At 39.5% G+C, this 20,495-nt stretch overlaps 1 protein-coding gene across 2 annotated transcripts in view; it reads right to left on the bottom strand.

Annotated features, from left to right (window-relative positions):
• The window catches only part of Syndig1 (synapse differentiation inducing 1), a 122,188-nt gene extending 102,564 nt beyond the window's left edge, over positions 1-19,624 (bottom strand). For both annotated transcript variants that reach the window (XM_077800248.1, XM_026393061.1), the window contains exon 1: positions 19,145-19,624. In XM_077800248.1, the coding sequence (XP_077656374.1) occupies positions 19,145-19,624 (480 nt within the window). The remainder of the gene's footprint in view (positions 1-19,144) is intronic.
• Between the last annotated feature and the right edge of the window lie 871 nt (positions 19,625-20,495).

Genomic DNA, 20,495 nt, shown 5'->3' on the forward strand with positions numbered 1-20,495 from the left:
TTCTTACTTTTTAGGAGATATTGTGAAATGGTTTGCTGCAGGAAAAAAGAAGAGGAAGAAGAAAAAGGTTGGCTAAAAGAAAAGCTAAAGGCTGAAAGTCTAGATCAGTGATAGAGTACTTGCCTAACACACACAAGTTCATTGGTTTCATTCCCCAGCACTGACAAACAAAAGTTTGGCTCATTGTTGGATTTTAATGATGTATTCTGTCATTGTTCTTCAGCAGTGTGATTAGTAAAGATCTGAATTGTATTGTAATACGAAGACTAGTCTCTTGACACCCTTTGAAACCAACACATTTTCATCACTGATATTTTGAATTGAAACAATTTGCTTCTTCCACTTTAAGTCCAAGGTTTATCAATACTTTTTACCTCTTGTAATTATATGGTATGAGTAGGAGAGGATGTTTTTATCATCATTGGTCAAATTGGTATTCCCAAGTCTCAAAGCTAGTCAACACAGAAGCATGTTTTATGCACATATTAGAGACTTATTAAAGTGCTCCAGATACTGGCAGACCTAGGGAGAGAGATGTTTTAATCAACCATTGAGAAAATCTACATTACAGGGAACTCCAAAGGATCCTTTTGATCTGTACTGGATTTTGTTCAAATTAGTATTACTTGAGATGAGAGAATTTCAGTTAAGTTTGGGGAAACTTAATAAACTATAATTTCATTTAGAATAAAAATTCTACTAGCATTTATTCAAAACTGAGTATGAAAGATATTTATCACAGTTGTGGGCCTTCTTTTCATTGTTATTCAAACTACATTTGCCACAATTACCATGTTAAAAAAGCATGCAGCTCATAGCAACATGTAAATATAGAACAGCCAGATTTCATTACCTTAATTATGGTCTTATAAGAAATTCAAATTCTCTGGCAATAATTCTCTTTATGAGGCAGCCACAGACTCCCCCCATAATTTTGACTAGTGGCAGAGGCCACAATCCAGACATCCACTTGTATTGATAGTACAAGTATGAACAATTACAAAAGGTCTTCTTTAGCATACACATTTGGTTTGATGTGCCCACACCTTTGCTTAGCAAAAAGAACTTCAGAGAAATATGAAGAAAGATCCACTTGCACTATTATACAGGATGGATTTATCATCTGAAACATTCTCTTCTTTTCATAAAATGATTTTTAGAAACTACATGAATTTTCTTGACATGCATGAGAATATATAAGATGATAATGTAAAGATAATGACTTTTATTATTTGAGAAACATGCCTTAAGTTACACATTTAAGTGAGTTTTTCTTGGTACAGAAAATTAAAACATTATATATCATAGAGTTATTCCAATCATGTTTATATTTCACCAAACATTTTAAAAATTTTCTTTGGAAAGTGTAAATATTTGGCATGTCCTCAAGTGTGGCAAATACTCATTTCATGAAAGCAAATTTAACTGCTAGATGAGTCAAAATTATCCATGAAATGCCTCATCACAGAATAAAGTGGTTGCTGCAGTTTGGGGAACAAAGATGTGACCACATGGATATAAAATGATTCCCTTGTGTGAGTGATCCAAAATAGATCCAAAAGCAACTAGAGTATCTAAATACATTTTTCTATTTATAGATTATCCCAAGGGAGAAGAATAAGTAATTTAATTTTCTAATGCCATAAGCAACTATTTGTCATATCATTTAAAGATAATTAATTTGATTAAAATTCTTAACCTAACCTCAAGCCATCTGTGGGTATCTGAACACATTCTTTGTCCATATCTGATGCATGCTGGGAAATGCATAGACAGAACTTCAGATAATGTCCTGCAAGACTTCTGAGATGGCAAAGCAGGAAGAAGGTAAAATCTGACCCTATTAAACAACTAGACAAAACTGTCAAAAATAGGTCATGGCTTTCAAACTGACCATTGGTCAATAATATGTTAAAGTTGTTTATTTATGAAAAGCAATGGAATTTTGAGTAAGAACTGTAGGAGTCTGGGCTGTTCTTGCTTTGGGCAGCTCCAAGACCCCCACCAGCTTAGTCTGTGGAATATTTCTACTAAGCTTTGGCTGGCTGTATAAACAAGGAACTTCACTACTGGGAGGGGCTGAAGTGACTAGGAGCCAGAAGGTGGAAAACCCAGGCCCAGCTACAGATGGGAGAAGCTCTCAAGTTCTTCCAGCTTAAGGAGAGTGTTTGTTGGATCAAATGGCAAACTGGAGGATAAGCCAGGAGCTCCTAGAAATGAGCAAGCTGTAGTGAGAGAGGGTCATGGTAATCTTGCTCTCATCCCAGGCTGAACTTCTGGCTGAGATGAGGCAGGAGGGAGCCATGTAGACAGTAAAACCTAAGCAGATTGGGAATTGTCTGCGTCTAGAGTGTATTCACCCAACCATGCACAGGTCTGTTGGCAGATGGTGAAAGCTGTATCTACTTGAAGTATCTGGGCTCAATTTCTAACCAGTAATTAACTGACTGATGTCTAATCTGCACAGATCCAAGGGTAAACCCAAGGAACTCAGGCTGAACAATAAAAATAAGAGTTAAATAAACAAATGAAACAAAACTGCAGAGAGACATCAGTAGCTAAACACTACAGAGGAGAATTATTCTATAGATTTAGCCCAGGTGAGCCATTAAAAAAAATACAAAGTAAAAACAAAAAAAAACTCTATAGCAATTTGAAAGAAAGAAAGAACCATATAGCGATCATAACCTCAGAGAAGAAAAGCAGATCCCAAGTCATGACAACATAATATTCAATATGTCTAGTTGGATTTTAACCACACACAAATAAGCATTCAAGCGCTTGTGTGCACACACACACGCTCTCTTAAGAATTAAAGGAAAACCTGATGACAATGATTCAATACAAAAATAAAAGGACAGAAACTATTAAAAAAGTAACTGGATGGAAATTATGAAATTTAAAGTGTATTCTGAAATAAAAACTTGCAAGAAAAGCTCAACAGCAGATTTGCCACCACACACTTAAAAAATAAGTCAATTATCCAACCCGAAAAACAGAGGAGAAAAAAATGTTAAAGGAAAATGACAGAACCTCAAACATCTGTGGGACAACATCAAGTCCATCAACATATTTCCAGTGGGATTTTGAGAAAGAGAGGAGAGGAAAGGCAGGAAAATGTTGAAGAACTAATGTTTCCAAATTAATCTAGAGATTCAGGGAGTTTAAAAAGTCTCAACTAGAAAAGATGCAAAAGAGACACTAGTTTCTGAAAGTTAAAAAAAAACACTTGATAGCTAGAAGATGGGGTGGGGAGGACTTCTCTAAATAGAGAAATATTAATTCAGTTTATGTGTAACTTTTCATATGAAACAATAAGGCCGTAGTGACATTCAAAGTGAAAAAAAAATCTGACAATCAAGAATTCTACAGCAACAAAACTATTTCTCAAAAATAAGGGTGAAATACAGACATTCTCAGGTAAATAAAAACTAAAAGAATTTGTTCTTAGCAAATCTGTCATACAAGAGACAGTAAAAGAAGTCTTTAGACTGAAAGAAAATGACACCAGATGCTAACTTGAATCCATAGGAAAAGATAGAGAACATTGGAATCAGTAAAGATAGTGAGGGTAACTATATAATGTTATGCAAATATATATATATATATATATATATATATTTCTCTTCTGATATATTTCTTTAAAAGACATAGTAGTATATATTAATAATTATAACACTGTTGGTTTTGTAACATGTAATGCATGCATGAAAACATGAGCAAAAGGGGAAAGAAAATGGAACTATATTAAAGTATTATTTCTACATTTTACTAAAATAAAGTTAGCATCTTAATATGAAGTTAATTGAATGAGTTAGATGCTTATTTATCATAACCTTTATAGAATGTACTAAGAAATTAACTAAAAATACAGTTACATACTAACAGAGAAATTGAAACATATTTAAACCCACAAACACATTTAACCTGTAAAAAAGCATAAGAAGAAACAGAAACAATCACACAAAAATCAAGATACATGTAGACAACAAAAGTGAAAATGGCATACATAGTTCCAACCATATAAAATCATATTTGATGCAAATGAACTAAATATTCCTATCAAAAGACAGAGATTGTAAGACTGAATTAAAATAATAAGCTCCAATTATGTGCTTTCCACAAGAGTTACATTTTAAATTCAGAAACAAATATAAGTTCAAAGTAAAAGGATAGAAAAAGGTGTATCATACAAACACATGAGAAGGCTGGAATGAAAAAAACTGACACAACAGAAAGATAGACAATCCACAAAAGTGAGTGAACATTTCCAATATTCCCTTTTCAACTGGAACAACAAGGCTCATAGACAGCCAGGATAGCAGGCACGAAGAGCATAATTAACCAAATGACCTCTAACAAATATTTACAGAATACATCACACAACAGATAAACATTCATTCTCTCCAAAGTGCACACGGCACAGTCTCCAGAACAAAGTACATATAAGTCCATATATCAAGTCCCAGTCAACATGAGAGATAGGTTCTTCAACCTCAATGATATTGAATTAGGACTAAATGATAGAAACAATGTGAAAAATCCCCAAATATTTAGAAGTTTAACAACACATTAATATATAATTCAGTGGTAAAATTAAAAGTTACAATATTTTCTGGATACAGAAAATATCTAGAACTAAATGAAAATTTTTTTAAAAATCCGAATGTATAGTAGACAGTTAAAGCAATGTTTGAGAGAAAGCTGTAGCTTTGAGCACATGTATTGTGAAAGAAACAAACCTCAAATAAATATTGCCAGTTCTCACCTAAAGAAATTATATACAGAGGAACAAATTTAAGCCAATGGAAACAGAAAAACAACCAGGAAAAAAAGTCAGTTGGACCAGAAGTCAATTAGTTGAATACATCAAGCAACTTGATAAACTCTTAACTAGACTGACTAAAGAAGAAGTAGAAAATTACCAAAATGATGCATGAAAGAGGAGACATTATTACCAATCCTACAGGAGTAAAATAATTTAAATGGAATATTATGAACAACTTCATGCCAACAAATGAGACGACTGAAATGAGATGGACATGAATTATTAAAAATTATTAAAACTGGGTCATGAAAAAAGAAAAAGTATTTACATTTTCTTTAAAACAATAGACTTGATCCAATAAAGGAACAGAAAAGTAAAGTGAAAATTTTTCCTCAAAGAAGAATCCAGACCCAGATGGCTTCACTAGTGAGTTTTAAAAAGTCTTTTAAAATAAATATTACCAATACCACACAAAATTTTCAAGAAAATAGAGGGAATAGTTTCTAACTTATTCTAGGAGCTGATGTTATCAGATACTAGAGTCAGAAAAGATAGCACATGAAAGTTGTAGACTAATATCCCTCATGGACACAGACATCAAAAACCTTAACAAAATTACTAGAATATCAAACCCAGCAACTACAAAATCAAACCTGGCAGAATTTATACCCAAATTCAAGGATGGTTTGATGCAATACACGATAGCATTAAAGGACAAAAAAGAAAGAAAAGAAATACCATACATGATAACCTAAGCAGAAATAGAGAAAAGCACCTGACACATTGAACACCAACTTTACATTGGGAAAAAAAAAAAACTGTTCAACGAAGTAGTAACAAAAGGAATCTTCCTACACATGATTAGGAGCATCTACAAAAACTATAGTTAATATCATCCTTGATCATAAAAGCCTGAATCATGAAAATTTTCCTCCAAAAAAGATCAGGAGTAAGGCAAATTATTCATTCTCTCTATTTCTATTCAACATTGTATTTGAGGTCTAGCCAGGGCAATAATAATAAAATCCCATCCCCACTCAAATCAGCACCTCAAATGTCCCTAGGGTTATGAAAAATAATTTTCTGAATGTTATCAATCATTTCCTGAATTCTTTCTGCTTCTTCTGGGTCTAACTCTTCTACTTGCTATTGTTCTTTCTCATCCATGATTTTGTATTTTCTTCGAATTTTTTTGAGTCATCTTCCCTTTTTTTTTTCCCCATATAATTAATGAAGCATATGTATGGGCTACATTGCAGTTGTAAAATTCTGTGTTCTCAACGTATTTCAAGTCTTTCAATGAGAGGGCCTACTCCAAGGCCTTAGAGGGCCCCAACTGAGGATTCACAGAAGTGAAGAAGTGGCATGGACAGCCCAGGTCTGTATTTTTGTGCTTTACTTATGAACTCCAGCACAATGATGAAATGGGAGTTCACCATAATACACATTTTCCCCCTAATGTAGTAAGAATATCATTAACACCAGGAGATAAGCCCTGAGTCAGTAGGTTTGTCTCAGCTCCAAGAGCTGCTAGCAAAGCTAATCATGTGATCTTAGAAATACCTCAAGCTTCCAACTCCATATGAATAGCATGGAACCATAGTGTCCCCTGTCCCCAGTGTTGTGAGGACTAGATGGCAGAATGCACACAAAGTGTCTGACACAGAGCAGGTACTTCCTAAATCTGTGTTTCCCTTACCTTACCTTCCTTCAGTAAAGAAAAGTCTCAGCCTTCATGGGTGAAGTTTTAAATGATGACAGTCTCTGTACTTTAAGGATCCAAATAGCTGTGCACTGTCACCAGAAGTGCACAATAATGTGTCTTTCAAAATTTGGTCAGTATCTCTGACAGTGTGAGGTTATAAGCTTTCTTCAGCCAGGGGCTCTAACCACTTAATTTCATCCTTTAATCTCCAATTGTATACTTTGTAGGATTACTTTATTATCTGTCCTTGAAATTTCTCTCTTTGAGCTTTATTTGTGTGAAGAGAAGAAGCAGTTTCTTACTGTTGGTCTTGTTAGAGGCTGCAGTTTTTACCTCCTGGCTGGGAAATGGATGAAGCAATAGTCGTAGCAGGGAGGACTCCCTGGGGTGTGGGACGCCAGGCCACATTATCACCACTCAGTGTTCTGAATGCGCCTAGGCAGGATACCCGTCAAGTAAGACGGAGCCCTTTGATATCCCCCATCTTGTATCAAGTCACAACCTGCTCTACTTGGTGACTAACAGCACATTCATCTTAGGGTAGGGAAGGAAAGATCCTAGAACATCTGCTGCATTAGTGAGGACCTTCAATCAACATCCTTGAAAGTAGTTAGAGTGCCCATTCATGTTACTATCACAACCACAAAATCAAATGAAGGCTCCATATGGTATTGCAGAAATGTGTGTCAGGTGAGCAAAACCTCTCTGTATCTAGGAACATTCTGCATCAGTGCCAGGAATGAGCCCCTTCTGGTAGAGTGAGGATCAGGTAAGAGCCAGACTGTCCAGCTAACAGAGCTCCAGCCATCAGGACTTGGCTCTTAACCAGTCCATTGGCTGTCTGAAAACTGCACTCGGCAGTTAACAATGTCCGTCTTCCATAGAATTTCCAGAGGCTTTAAAAAACACATTTTTTTCCCTAAAGTAGAATTTCCTTCTGGGAAATAGCTCTCCAGATTAATATTTACTATGTTTTTATTTCAGTCACAATATGACTATTGTCACTCTGTTCAATTACATGATTTTTAAAAGTATGCCAAAGAGTCTGCACTTTCTTGCTGTGTGGTTGCAGTGCTAATCCCCAATTTGTTGCCACATTCCTCTGCAGGCAGCCCTGCAGATCTGTGCATCCCCCATCTGCTGATTGAACTATCCAAGGATGGAAAATATTGGGAAAAAATTTCATCTGCACTGCAGAAGTACAAATATTTGTCTTCTTGTCATTATTCCCCAAACAATACAATTCTTTACACAGAATTTACTTTATATTTGGTTTTATAATTCATCTGGAGATGATTTAAAGTACATGGGAGGATGTGTACAGGTTATATGTAAATACTACAGCATTTTATAAAGGGGATTTGAGTATCTACAAGTTTTAGTATCTGCCAGAGGTCCTGAAACCCATTCCCATGAATACAGAGGGAAACAGTATTATGATTTCAAGTAATCCCTCCCATATTGACAACTATATGTGTGACAAAGTCAAAGACTTGAAAATCATTTAGACAGTGTATCTCATCTTCTCTTGCTGCTACTGGGACCCTTACATTGGCTGCCATATGATGAAGCCTGGACTATCCTGCTGGATGATGAAAGAAATGTGGTCCAGTCATTTCTGTCATTGTAGCCAATAGTCAATTAACATTCTTACACACAGATACCCAGCAAGTCCAGCTAACTCCAGACAAATGAGTGAACCCAGGTGGAACCAGAAGAATAATGAATCAGCTAAGACCAACTCAAATTGTTAACTCAGAATCATGAGCTAAATAAATATTTGTTGTTTTAACTCACTAAGTTTTGGGATGATTTGTTATGCAGTAGATAGTAACTGATACAAATCCCTTTATTTTTACATGGAATGGAACAAAAGGTATATCACAGAACAGTTATTGCACATATGATAACAATTTGATTCAGTCATTAGAAGTGTCATGCCTGGAATAATGAAATAAAAAACACCATTGCTACCTACACTTGTACATGTTTCTGGGAAAATAACTTTGTTATTTTGGAATTCCTAAAGGACTTTGTTAACCACTATGGCAATCCCCTAAAATCCTTCACAGCATCAGAAAAAAGACAATAGTCACAACGTGTCTTGATCTCATCCCCTCAGTCAGTGGGGAGCCATTTTTTGGTCTGGTGGAATTCCCTGGATGTCAAAAGGAAGTTTCTCTAAGTGTCTAAGAAACAGCCCCAAATTTAAATCACTTGCTGTTTCCTCAGTGTCATTGAGAAGTACTTTTATGGACAAGGAATTAAAAACAATATTCTTTATCTTACCATTATAATCAAAGCTCACTCTAAAAGTATTAATATAGAGTATGTGCTGTTATTTTGACCAAAAATTCCTGTTAAAAAATAGCTTTTGGTGTTTTATCACTGCTGTTGTTGCAACAGAGGAATACAGTTATGTGGTAGAGCTCATTTCCCCAGACATCTACATCACCTGTCAAAGCACTGGACCTACCAGGATAGACAAGTCTGCCTCTCTTGACACCACCTCCCAAGTTCTATTGTAAGAGATTTCCTCTGGAGACCTTTGCAGAGTTCTAAACTCCACATCAACTGATGTCACTATGTTAAAAACTGTTGCAATGAAATGGACTCAGGAACAGACTAAAGGAACTATGGGTTCAAACATACTATCAATCAAAAAATTGCAATTAAATACTGGTTGCGTTTATTCACAAGGTCAGTCAGAAGCCCATGCAAGTGTTTAAGAAGGAGGAATAGACTTCTTTTGAGTTCAGTCCTTTATGAAGCAATAGGAAGGAAATTAACTGAGGCGTAAGAAGACATTCAGATTATCTGTTCATCTCTTACTGACCTTGACATAGGGTGGTTATTTAAGGAAAGTGTATGGATGTACTGGTATGAAGGGGTGGATAAAAGCCACATGAGTGAATGGAATGATGGAGACATCCAACAATTTCTTTCACTTTTTCAATATAGTAACTATTCAAAGCCTTAAACTGCAGGGACATCCTGCAGTTGGGAACTGATTATTCAAAAACACTAACATACCTGGGGAATGGCTGGAGGAGGTGGATCACTGGGGACATGCCCTGAAAAAGTTCATCTTTCCCGTGGTCCCTTCTCCTTTCTCTTTCTACTTCCTGGCCACCATGAATGGAGTAGCACTGTTCCACCACACCCTTCTTCTATGATGTTCTGTCCTATCTTGGGCCCAGAGCAAGTGGGCTCTCCATGGACAAAACCTCTGAATCCATGAGCCAAAATAATTTTTTTTTGTCCTCTAAGTTGTTTTTGTCAGACATTTTGGTCACAGTGACAAATAGCTCTCTAGCTCACCATTTTACTATCATAAGTAAAGACCATTCTAAAAATATTAATACAATGTAGGCAGCATTTTTGTGATTAAAGATTCCCACTGTCATATTATTAAAAGAATTGTTTCTGGAGGGACCCCAGCAGAGCTTTATGCATCCACTTTGGTCCTATCCACATGCACTTCACCATCTCCCCTCCATCTCTCCTGTATCTTTGTCCTAATCTGTAACCAGAGCACCTTCTCCAAACCCAGATCAGAAGACAGCCCTCCTGCCTAAAACTCTTTCATGATTCTTCATGGCCAATCGCAAAGTCAAGACACTCTGTCTGCAGTTCCCAATTCCTTCAAAGTATGTCCTGCTCGCTTTGTGTTGTCTTGTGAATGAAACTTTGGAGTATTCTCTTAGTTACTCTGAAGAGTCTACCAAGGTTGTCTAGCAGCATGGCCCATGGGGTGTGACAGGAATGAGGCTAGAGCCAGTCACGGTGACAGTTCCAAATGGGTTTTTCCAGTCCCCAGCCCACTCCTCCTGAGGGTTCCTTCTGAGCTCTTCATCTGTCCTCCCTGTCTTATAGGCATCTAAGTTTTTAACCTGCCTAAATGAAGCCTCCCTGAAATGGCTAAGGTCCTCAACAGTGGGACCTCACTTTCTTCTGGGGAATGTTGCTCCCATGCTCACCACAATCCAAGGGTCTCAGTATTCCCAACCAGTTACTGAGCCTTGCAGACTCCTACGTAATCTGTCTCAGTGTTTACCATGTCCCTTTGGGCTAGGATTCTCCCTATCACCCTACGAGCCTCCTTATACTTGTTCTCAAGATGCAGGGTTATAGATGCCCTTTCTAAAATGCCCTCATTCCACACACTGAGCTTGGAGCCCTATCCTCTTGTTGGGATGCATTCAGAGGCAACAAGGTATTCCTTCATCAGGACTCCTGTGCTAAGTTCAAATTGCTCTTGGATGTGTCTGCTTTCCAGAATTCATGCTGGCCAGACAGCATTTAGACTTCTGCTTTCAGCCAAACCCTCAGACCCTGGAAAACAGCAGACACTTGACACAGGCTCTTGAGCAGAAGCCAATGCACCCTCCCAGTTTCCAGAAGGCTCTGGCTGACTTCATGACCCTTCTTCTCCAATTTACAGGTATCAGTAGGGTTAAGCTCTCTCCTAGGACTTCCTGCTTGCCTGTCAGGTCTGTACTCTCTTCATGGAATTGTTCCAACATCCAGTTTTATCTCTCCACTTCTGAATTCCCTCCTGATGACAGCCATCTCTCTCCAGCTGCACCTGGACCTACCTGGGGCCTCTGGTCCTGACTCTGCTGGTCTCCTAGGCCTTTCCCTCACCCTTCTTTATGGTTTCACTGGCCTCTCCACCCAGTCTGGGTTCCCCTGTGGGTGAGTGCTAGAGTTTGGATCTGGATGTCACCAGAAAGCTCCTGTGCTGAAAGCATGGTCCCTCATGCAGCAAGATTCAGAGGTGGGGCTTTTAGGCAATGAATGGATCAATGGATCGTGAGAACTCTGACTTCATCTGTAGGTTAATCCACTGACAGTTGAAAAGGAGATGGGACCTAGTTGAAGGAAGTAGGTCACTGGGAGCATGTCTCAAAGGGTTTTCCTTTTCCCCTGCCCCTTCTCCTTTCCAGCTGCCATGAGCTGAGAAGCTTTCCTCCACCACACCCTTCTGCCACCATGTTTCTGCCTTGGAGCCAGCCAACCATGGACTGAATCCTCTGAACTTTCCTCCAAGTTGTTCTGGTCAGGTATTTCGGTCACAGGACTGAAAAGCAGACTACCACAGTAGGGCTGATTCTATCCAGACCTTCTCCTTCTTTTTTTCTCCCTCCCCTTTATTTTACAGGCAGAGGGCTCCTACTAGGAGCCTCCCTTGCTGACAGATGGCCACACCCTGCTGGGGAAAGTCATGGAGCCAGAGGTCAGATCATATTTTCAGAGACTGTCATTGCAACCTGGCAATTTCTTTAGAACATTCAACTACCTCCCAGTCATTACTCTCAACTATCTCTAAACTCCTCATGTCCTTGAAGCTCCCCTAGCTGCATCGATCCTTGGCCAACATGGACCAACAATGGACCCCTCATTTCGTTTCTTTTCAGTCCAGAGCACTGCAGTAAACTAGATTTCCCTTCCCACCTGTCTCTTCTCTCCCAAACAGCAAGCTGACCTCTCCTGCACACGTAAGTGGTGTGCATCCTTTACTTCCCCAGCAAACAGCCCTAATTCTGAATTCTTTGCCATGAACATCTACCTCCATCTACAAAATGTTCTTGCCCACCTCAGCCAAAAACAAACAACTTTTCTCTTTTGACCACACTCAAACTGCAAATATTTGCACTTTGCTTCTCATCAAATTGACCAAAAATGTGACCCCCATCCCTCCCTGCCACTCGTGTCCTAGGAAATTACCTTACTTGCAGTGGAGTAACTTCTCAAGCTTGGACAATAGCCTTCTAGCTGACAACCTTGCATATCTGCTCTCACCCTCCCACCTGGCACATCTTTGCAAGAACAGATGTCCTGCAACCTTCAACCACTGTGCCCTATCACATCATGTCTAATATGTGCACTTCAGCACATGTGATTCAAAGGCTCTCATTCTTCCCTACTCTACTAAATAAATAATCTGCCTTGGGCTGGGGATGTAGCTCAGTAGTAGGGTGCTGGCTTAACATATGCAAAGCCCTCAGTTCAAAATCCCGCATTAAGGGCGGGTCAGGACCAGCAACCAGCCAAGTGACAGCAGCTACATGCGCCGGCGGGGAACGCAGACCGGACCCACAAGGACAGGTCCGGCAGACGGCTGAGGGCTAGGCCCGTCCCCTCCCCAAGTGTCTGCAGGTAGGAGGGGGACTGTGAACACCAGCAGAGCGGGCCCAAAGCCTGCTGAGGGGCGGAACCGGCCCCTCCCCCAGTGCCTGCAAGCGAAGCGAACCTGCAAGCCACGGGCGGGCGGGTCAGGCCCAGCAACCAGCCAAGTGACAGCAGCTACACGAGCCGGCGGGGAACACGGACCGGACCCACTAGGACAGGTCCGGCGGACGGCTGAGGGCTAGGCCCGTCCCCTCCCCCAGTGTCTGCAGGTAGGCGGGGGACTGTGAACACCAGCAGAGCAGGCCCAAAGCCTGCTGAGGGGCGGAACCGGCCCCTCCCCCAGTGCCTGCAAGCTAGGCCAACCTGCAACCCATCGGGAGGTTAGGCCCAGCAACCTATGGAGTGACACAGGTGCCCCTGGCACCTGCTGGGTAGGTGGACCTTTGACCGACCAGCAAAGCAGACCTAGGGCCTGCCAGCATGGTAGACGGATCACACTAATTGGAGGAGGATCACAGCCACTACCTGCCCTGCAAGGGTGATTTTTCAACTATACAAGAGTAATATAAATAAATAGAGGGGGAAAATATCAAAGACACAACAATTTCACCAAGCAGAAAGAAACGCCAGCAGTATGAAACGACAAGGAAAGAAAGGACCACAGGCAATGCAGGTCAACTCAACTTTAGAAGAGGTAATAGCTGCAACAGATGGAATGTCAGATAGAGAGCTCAGGACATACATGCTTCAGATGATCTGGAGTCTCAAGGAAGACATGAGACAGCAAAATCAGACAATGAAAGATCACATTGACAAACAAATCCAGGAAGTAAAAGATCAATTTCACAGGGAGATAGAGGTAATAAAAAACAAACAAATAGAAATACTAGAAATGCAGGAAACAATAAACCAACTTAAAAACTCAATTGAGAATACTACCAGCAGAGTGGATCACTTAGAAGATAGAACATCAGACAATGAAGACAGAGTATTTCAACTTGAAAAGAACATAGATAGCTCAACAAGTCTACTAAGAAACCATGAGCAGAACATCCAAGAGCTATGGGATAATATCAAAAGACCAAACTTAAGAGTCATTGGGATACAGGAAGGCACAGAGCTCCAAACCAAAGGATTAAGCAATCTATTCAGTGAAATAATACAAGAAAACTTCCCAGACTTGAAGAATGAGACAGAATCCCAAATCCTAGAAGCCTACAGGACGCCGAATGTGCAAAATCATAAGAGATCCACACCTAGACACATTATAATGAAGATGTCCAACATACAGAATAAGGAGAGAATTTTAAAAGCTACAAGGGAAAGGAAGCAGATTACATTTAGGGGTAAACCAATCAGAATAACACCTGATCTCTCAACACAGACTCTAAAAGCTAGAAGATCCTGGAATAACATATTTCAAACGCTTAAAGAAAATGGATTCCAACCAAGAATCTTGTATCCGGCGAAATTAAGCTTCAGGATAGAAGATGAAATTAAAACCTTCCACGATAAACAAAAGTTAAAAGAATTCGCAGCTAGAAAACCATCTCTTCAAAAAATCCTTGGCAAAACATTACAGGAAGAGGAAATGGAAAATAACATTGAAAACCAACAATGGGAGGTAGGACAGTAAAGGGGGGAAAGTAGTCAAAGAGGATAACAAATCAGGTTTAGTAACATCAATAAACAAATATGGATAGAAGAACAAACCATATCTCAATAATAACCCTAAATGTTAATGGCTTAAACTCACCAATTAAGAGACACAGGCTAGTAGAATGGATCAAAAAACAAGACCCAACAATATGCTGTCTACAGGAGACGCATTTGATAGGAAAAGATATACATAGACTGAAGGTGAAAGGTTGGGAAAAATCATATCACTCATATGGACCGCGGAAACAAGCAGGAGTGTCCATACTCATATCTAATAAAATAGATTTCAAGCCAAAGCTAATCAAAAGGGATATAGAAGGACACTTCATACTGCTCAAGGGAACCATACACCAACAAGACATAACAATCATAAATATATATGCCCCAAATAATGGTGCAGCTGTGTTCATCAAGCAAACTCTTCTCAAGTTCAAGAGTCTAATAGACCAACATACAATAATCATGGGAGACTTCAACACACCTCTCTCACCACTGGACAGATCTTCCAAACAAAAGTTAAATAAGGAAACTATAGAACTCAAGAACATAATTAACAACCTAGACTTAATTGACATATATAGACTATATCACCCAACATCAAGTAGCTACACTTTTTTCTCAGCAGCACATGGAACCTTCTCAAAAATAGACCATATACTATGTCACAGGGCAACTCTTAGACAATACAAAGAGGTAGAGATAATACCATGCATCTTGTCTGATCATAATGGAATGAAACTGAAAATCAATGATAAAAGAAGAAAGGAAAAATCAAGCATCACCTGGAGAATGAACAATAGGTTGCTGAGTGATCAATGGGTTTTAGAAGACATCAAGGAGGAAATTAAAAAATTCCTAGAGTTAAATGAAAACACAGACACAGCATATTGGAATCTATGGGACACATTGAAAGCAGTTCTAAGAGGAAAATTCATTGCTTGGAGTTCATTCCTCAAAAAAAGAAAAAAACAACAAATAAATGATCTCATACTTCAACTCAAAATCCTAGAAAAAGAAGAGCAAAACAACAGCAAAAGAAGTAGAAGGCAAGAAATAATTAAAATCAGAGCTGAAATTAATGAAATTGAAACAAAAGAAACAATTGAAAAAATTGACAAAACTAAAAGCTGGTTCTTTGAAAAAATAAATAAAATTGACAGACCCTTAGCCATGCTAACGAAGAGAAGAAGAGAGAGAACCCAAATTACTAGCATACGGGATGAAAAAGGCAATATCACAACAGACACTTCAGAAATACAGAAGATAATAAGAAAGTACTTTAAATCCTTATACTCCAATAAAATAGAAGATAGTGAAGGCATAGATAAATTCCTTGAGTCTTATGATCTGCCCAGATTGAGCCAGGAGGATATAGACAACCTAAACAGACCAATAACAATAGAGGAAATAGAAGAAACCATCAAAAGACTACCAACTAAGAAAAGCCCAGGACCGGATGGGTATACAGCAGAGTTTTACAAAACCTTTAAAGAGGAACTAACACCAATACTTTTCAAGCTATTTCAGGAAATAGAAAAAGAGGGAGAACTTCCAAATTCGTTCTACGAGGCCAACATCACCCTGATTCCGAAACCAGACAAAGACGCTTCAAAGAAAGAAAACTACAGACCAATATCTCTAATGAACCTTGATGCAAAAATCCTCAATAAAATTCTGGCGAATCGGATTCAAATACATATCAAAAAAATTATACACCATGATCAAGTAGGATTCATCCCTGGTATGCAAGGTTGGTTCAATATACGGAAATCAATAAATGTTATCCACCACATCAATAGACTTAAAAATAAGAACCATATGATCATCTCGATAGATGCAGAAAAAGCTTTCGACAAAGTACAGCATCCCTTTATGTTCAAAACTCTAGAAAAATTAGGGATAACTGGATCATACCTCAACATTGTAAAAGCAATCTATGATAAGCCACAGGCCAGCATCATTCTGAATGGAGAAAAATTGAAGGCATTCCCTCTAAGATCTGGTACAAGACAGGGATGCCCTCTCTCACCACTTCTGTTCAACATAGTCCTCGAAACACTGGCCAGAGCAATTAGGCAGATGAAAGATATTAAAGGCATAAAAATAGGAAAAGAAGAACTTAAATTATCACTATTTGCAGATGATATGATTCTATACCTAGCAGACCCAAAAGGGTCTACAAAGAAGCTATTAGAGCTAATAAATGAATTCAGCAAAGTGGCAGGATATAATATCAACATGCATAAATCAAAGGCATTCCTCTATATCAGCGACAAATCCTCTGAAAGGGAAATGAGGACAACTACTCCATTCACAATATCCCCCCAAAAAATAAAATACTTGGGAATCAACCTAACAAAAGAGGTGAAAGATTTATACAATGAAAATTACAGAACCCTAAAGAAAGACATAGAAGAAGACTTTAGAAGATGGAAAAATATACCCTGCTCATGGATAGGCAGAACTAACATCATCAAAATGGCGATATTTCCAAAAGTCCTATATAAGTTCAATGCAATGCCAATCAAAATCCCAACAGCATATCTTGTAGAAATCGATAAAAGAATCATGAAATTCATATGGAATAATAAAAGACCCAGAATAGCAAAAACAATACTAAGCAGGAAGTGTGAATCAGGCGGTATAGCGATACCAGACTTCAAACTATACTACAGAGCAATAGTAACAAAAACAGCATGGTACTGGTACCAAAACAGGAGGGTGGACCAATGGTGCAGAATAGAGGACACAGTAACCAATCCACAAAACTACAACTATCTTATTTTTGATAAAGGGGCTAAAAGCATGCAATGGAGGAAGGATAGCATCTTCAACAAATGGTGCTGGGAAAACTGGAAATCCATTTGCACCAAAATGAATCTGAATCCCTATCTCTCACCGTGCACAAAAGTTAACTCAAAATGGATCAAGGAGCTTGATATTAAATCAGAGACATGGCATCTGATAGAAGAAAAAGTTGGTTATGATCTACACGCTGTGGGATCGGGCTCCAAATTCCTCAATAGGACACCCATAGCGCTAGAGTTAACAAATAGAATCAACAAATGGGACTTACTCAAACTAAAAAGTTTTTCTCAGCAAAAGAAACAATAAGAGAGATAAACAGGGAGCCTACATCCTGGGAACAAATCTTTACTCCACACACTTCAGATAGAGCCCTAATAACCAGAATATACAAAGAACTCAAAAAATTAGACAATAAGATAACAAATAACCCAATCAATAAATGGGCCAAGGACCTGAACAGACACTTCTCAGAGGAGGACATACAATCAATCAACAAGTACATGAAAAAATGCTCACCATCGCTAGCAGTCAGAGAAATGCAAATCAAAACTACCCTAAGATACCATCTCACTCCAGTAAGACTGGCAGCCATTAGGAAGTCAAACAACAATAAGTGCTGGAGAGGATTCGGGGAAAAGGGCACTCTTGTTCATTGCTGGTGGGACTGCAAATTGGTGCAGCCAATTTGGAAAGCAGTATGGAGATTTCTTGGAAAGCTGGGAATGGAACCACCATTTGACCCAGCTATTCCCCTTCTCGGTCTATTCCCTAAAGCCCTAACAAGAGCATGCTACAGGGACACTGCTACATCGATCGATGTTCATAGCAGCTCAATTCACGATAGCAAGACTGTGGAACCAGCCTAGATGCCCTTCAATAGATGAATGGATAAAAAAAATGTGGTATTTATATACTATGGAGTATTACTCTGCATTAAAAAATGACAAAATTATAGAATTTGGAGGGAAATGGATGGCATTAGAGCAGATTATGCTAAGCGAAGCTAGTCAATCTTTAAAAAACAAATACCAAATGACTCCTTTGATATAAGGGGAGTAAACAAGGACAGGGTAGGGACGAAGAGCTTGAGAAGAACATATACATTAAACAGGGATGAGAGGTGGGAGGGAAAGGGAGTGAGAAGGGAAATCGCATGGAAATGGAAGGCGATCCTCAGGGTTATACAAAATGTCATATAAGAGGAAAGGAGGGGCAAGACAAGATAATACAAATGCAAGTAATGATTTACAGTAGAAGGGGTAGAGAGAGAAAAGGGGAGGGGAGGGGAGGGGAGGGGAGGGGGGATAGTAGAGAATAGGACAGACAGCAGAATACATCAGACACTAGAAAGGCAATATGTCAATCAATGGAAGGGAAACTGATGTGATACAGCAATTTGTATACGGGGTAAAAGCGGGAGTTCATAATCCACGTGAATCAACCGTGTAATATGATGTATTAAGAACTATGTAATGTTATGAACGACCAATAAAAAAAAAATCCCGCATTAAAAAAAAAAAAGATTTGTCTAATAATTCAATTCATCTTCCCTTTTCAATTTGTTTCTTCCAGCAGATTTTAGTAATCCTGATAATCCCTTAAGAGAAACTTTGAAATTCCAGTTAAGGGAACCACATGTGTCAGCAAAAGCACTTCCCCAGTTGTCCCCACACATGCATCTCCAGGCTTATATGGTTCTAGGACCATGTGTTCCTTTCATCTTGCTCACTTTTGCCACTGGCTTCTCTCCTTCATGGATCATTCAACAGCAGGATCCCCAGCCGACTCCCTAGTGCTTGTGTCTATTGCCCATCCCTGTGGCTTACTTTGGGTCATCTCTGACCAGATTGACTGCTGATGTCCCCTTGGATTCTTTATCCAGCTCATCTTTCTCCATTCCTTCCATCCTTCATAAATACTCAGGAGTTAAAGAGTACCAAGAATGCTTTCAATTTCCCTGCATTTCTGTATGCGAGTTTCATTCCTTAACTTTTTCTGGACACTCACTAGTACCCCCCCAACCCCACTGCTCCATTTTAGAAGGTTCCCCCCTAAGCACATCCTCTGACCTCCAGCTCCTGTAATTCTTCTTCCTCCTCCACATCGTAGGACAAGGTGTGGATTTTGATGTCATCAGCTGAGAGGTCAATGAACTTCCCATCTGGGTACTCCAGGCTGTCTTTGGTGGGTGACCGGTCCTCAATGAAGGTGGTCTCACAGCAGTCGGCAGCCACGCCATCCCCCCAGGAGCGCAGCACTCCTTCCGAGTAGAGGATGATATTGGGACGGTAATGGGACTCCACCGACTGCTGCAGGGTGTTGGGATCCAGCAGCTGCTGCACAGGCTCATTTCTGCTGCTGTCCAGGCTGGCTGGTGCTGTGCTGGCCACCACCCTGCGGCTCTGGTACTGGGGCGCTGGATAAACAGACACCAGGCCATCTCTACTCTCAGCCATGAAGTTTCTGGTATTAATCAATCCATTCCTCTTACCAGCATCACTGATCTTACTGTGCACCAGCACACTCTTCTGCTCGATGATGCCATCCATGGTCCTCTTCCTCCCCAGCTGGGCGTCAGGCTGGTGAGCTGGACTCACAGGTCACACTTGCCTCCTGGGACCCATTTCTCCTGGAAGAGGAGAAAACAGAGGTGAGCTAAAAATTTCACTTGAAACAAACATAAAGTTCATCATCCAGACCCATATTGTTTCAGATTGTACCAGTCAACCAGTATGCATAGTGGCTGTGAAAATGAGATAAATATGCAGTCCTACCTGTTCCTGTGAATTTTAAAAAGGTTCTCTCAGGGCAGCCAGCCAGAGCAAGCCTGAAATTGATTACTTGCATCTCTATAAAGTCTCTGCTTCCAAATGAAGGAAACTGCAAGAACTGGATCCACTGCAGCCCTACAGAACCTCTGATTGCTAACAGACATCCTGAAACCCACAGGTAAACTCAATCACATTAGCATCTCCCTTGTCCACAGGGAAATAAGACTGCAAATCTGTAATGTGGATTGACTATTCCCAGGTACAGTGCTATTCATTCAAGCAGAAAATCACACACCCAAGGAAGAAAGGGTTTAACATAATGTTCCACGCAGATTTAGAAGATTAGTGATAGGAAGACCTATACCATGAGTACTGTACCTGGACAAAATTCCCCCAAAGAGACACACTTGCATGTGTGTACTGGTACATTCTAGTGTGCATATTAAAACAAGCTCAACACTTACACATGCTTCCTGGGTTCCCAGCATGGCCTCTGGAATCTCACTAAAAACTCCCCTGCTTTGATTTACTTGATTCTGTAAGACACCTACACATTTGCGATACCATTAAGAAGTACTCCAAACTGTTTTCTCCCTAGATTGTGTTCCTATTTTTCTAGGCATGCAAATCTGAAAAAAGAACAAGAGAA

This window comes from Urocitellus parryii, chromosome 6 (assembly GCF_045843805.1).
Source record: "Urocitellus parryii isolate mUroPar1 chromosome 6, mUroPar1.hap1, whole genome shotgun sequence".
In the NCBI taxonomy this organism is placed as follows: domain Eukaryota; kingdom Metazoa; phylum Chordata; class Mammalia; order Rodentia; family Sciuridae; genus Urocitellus; species Urocitellus parryii.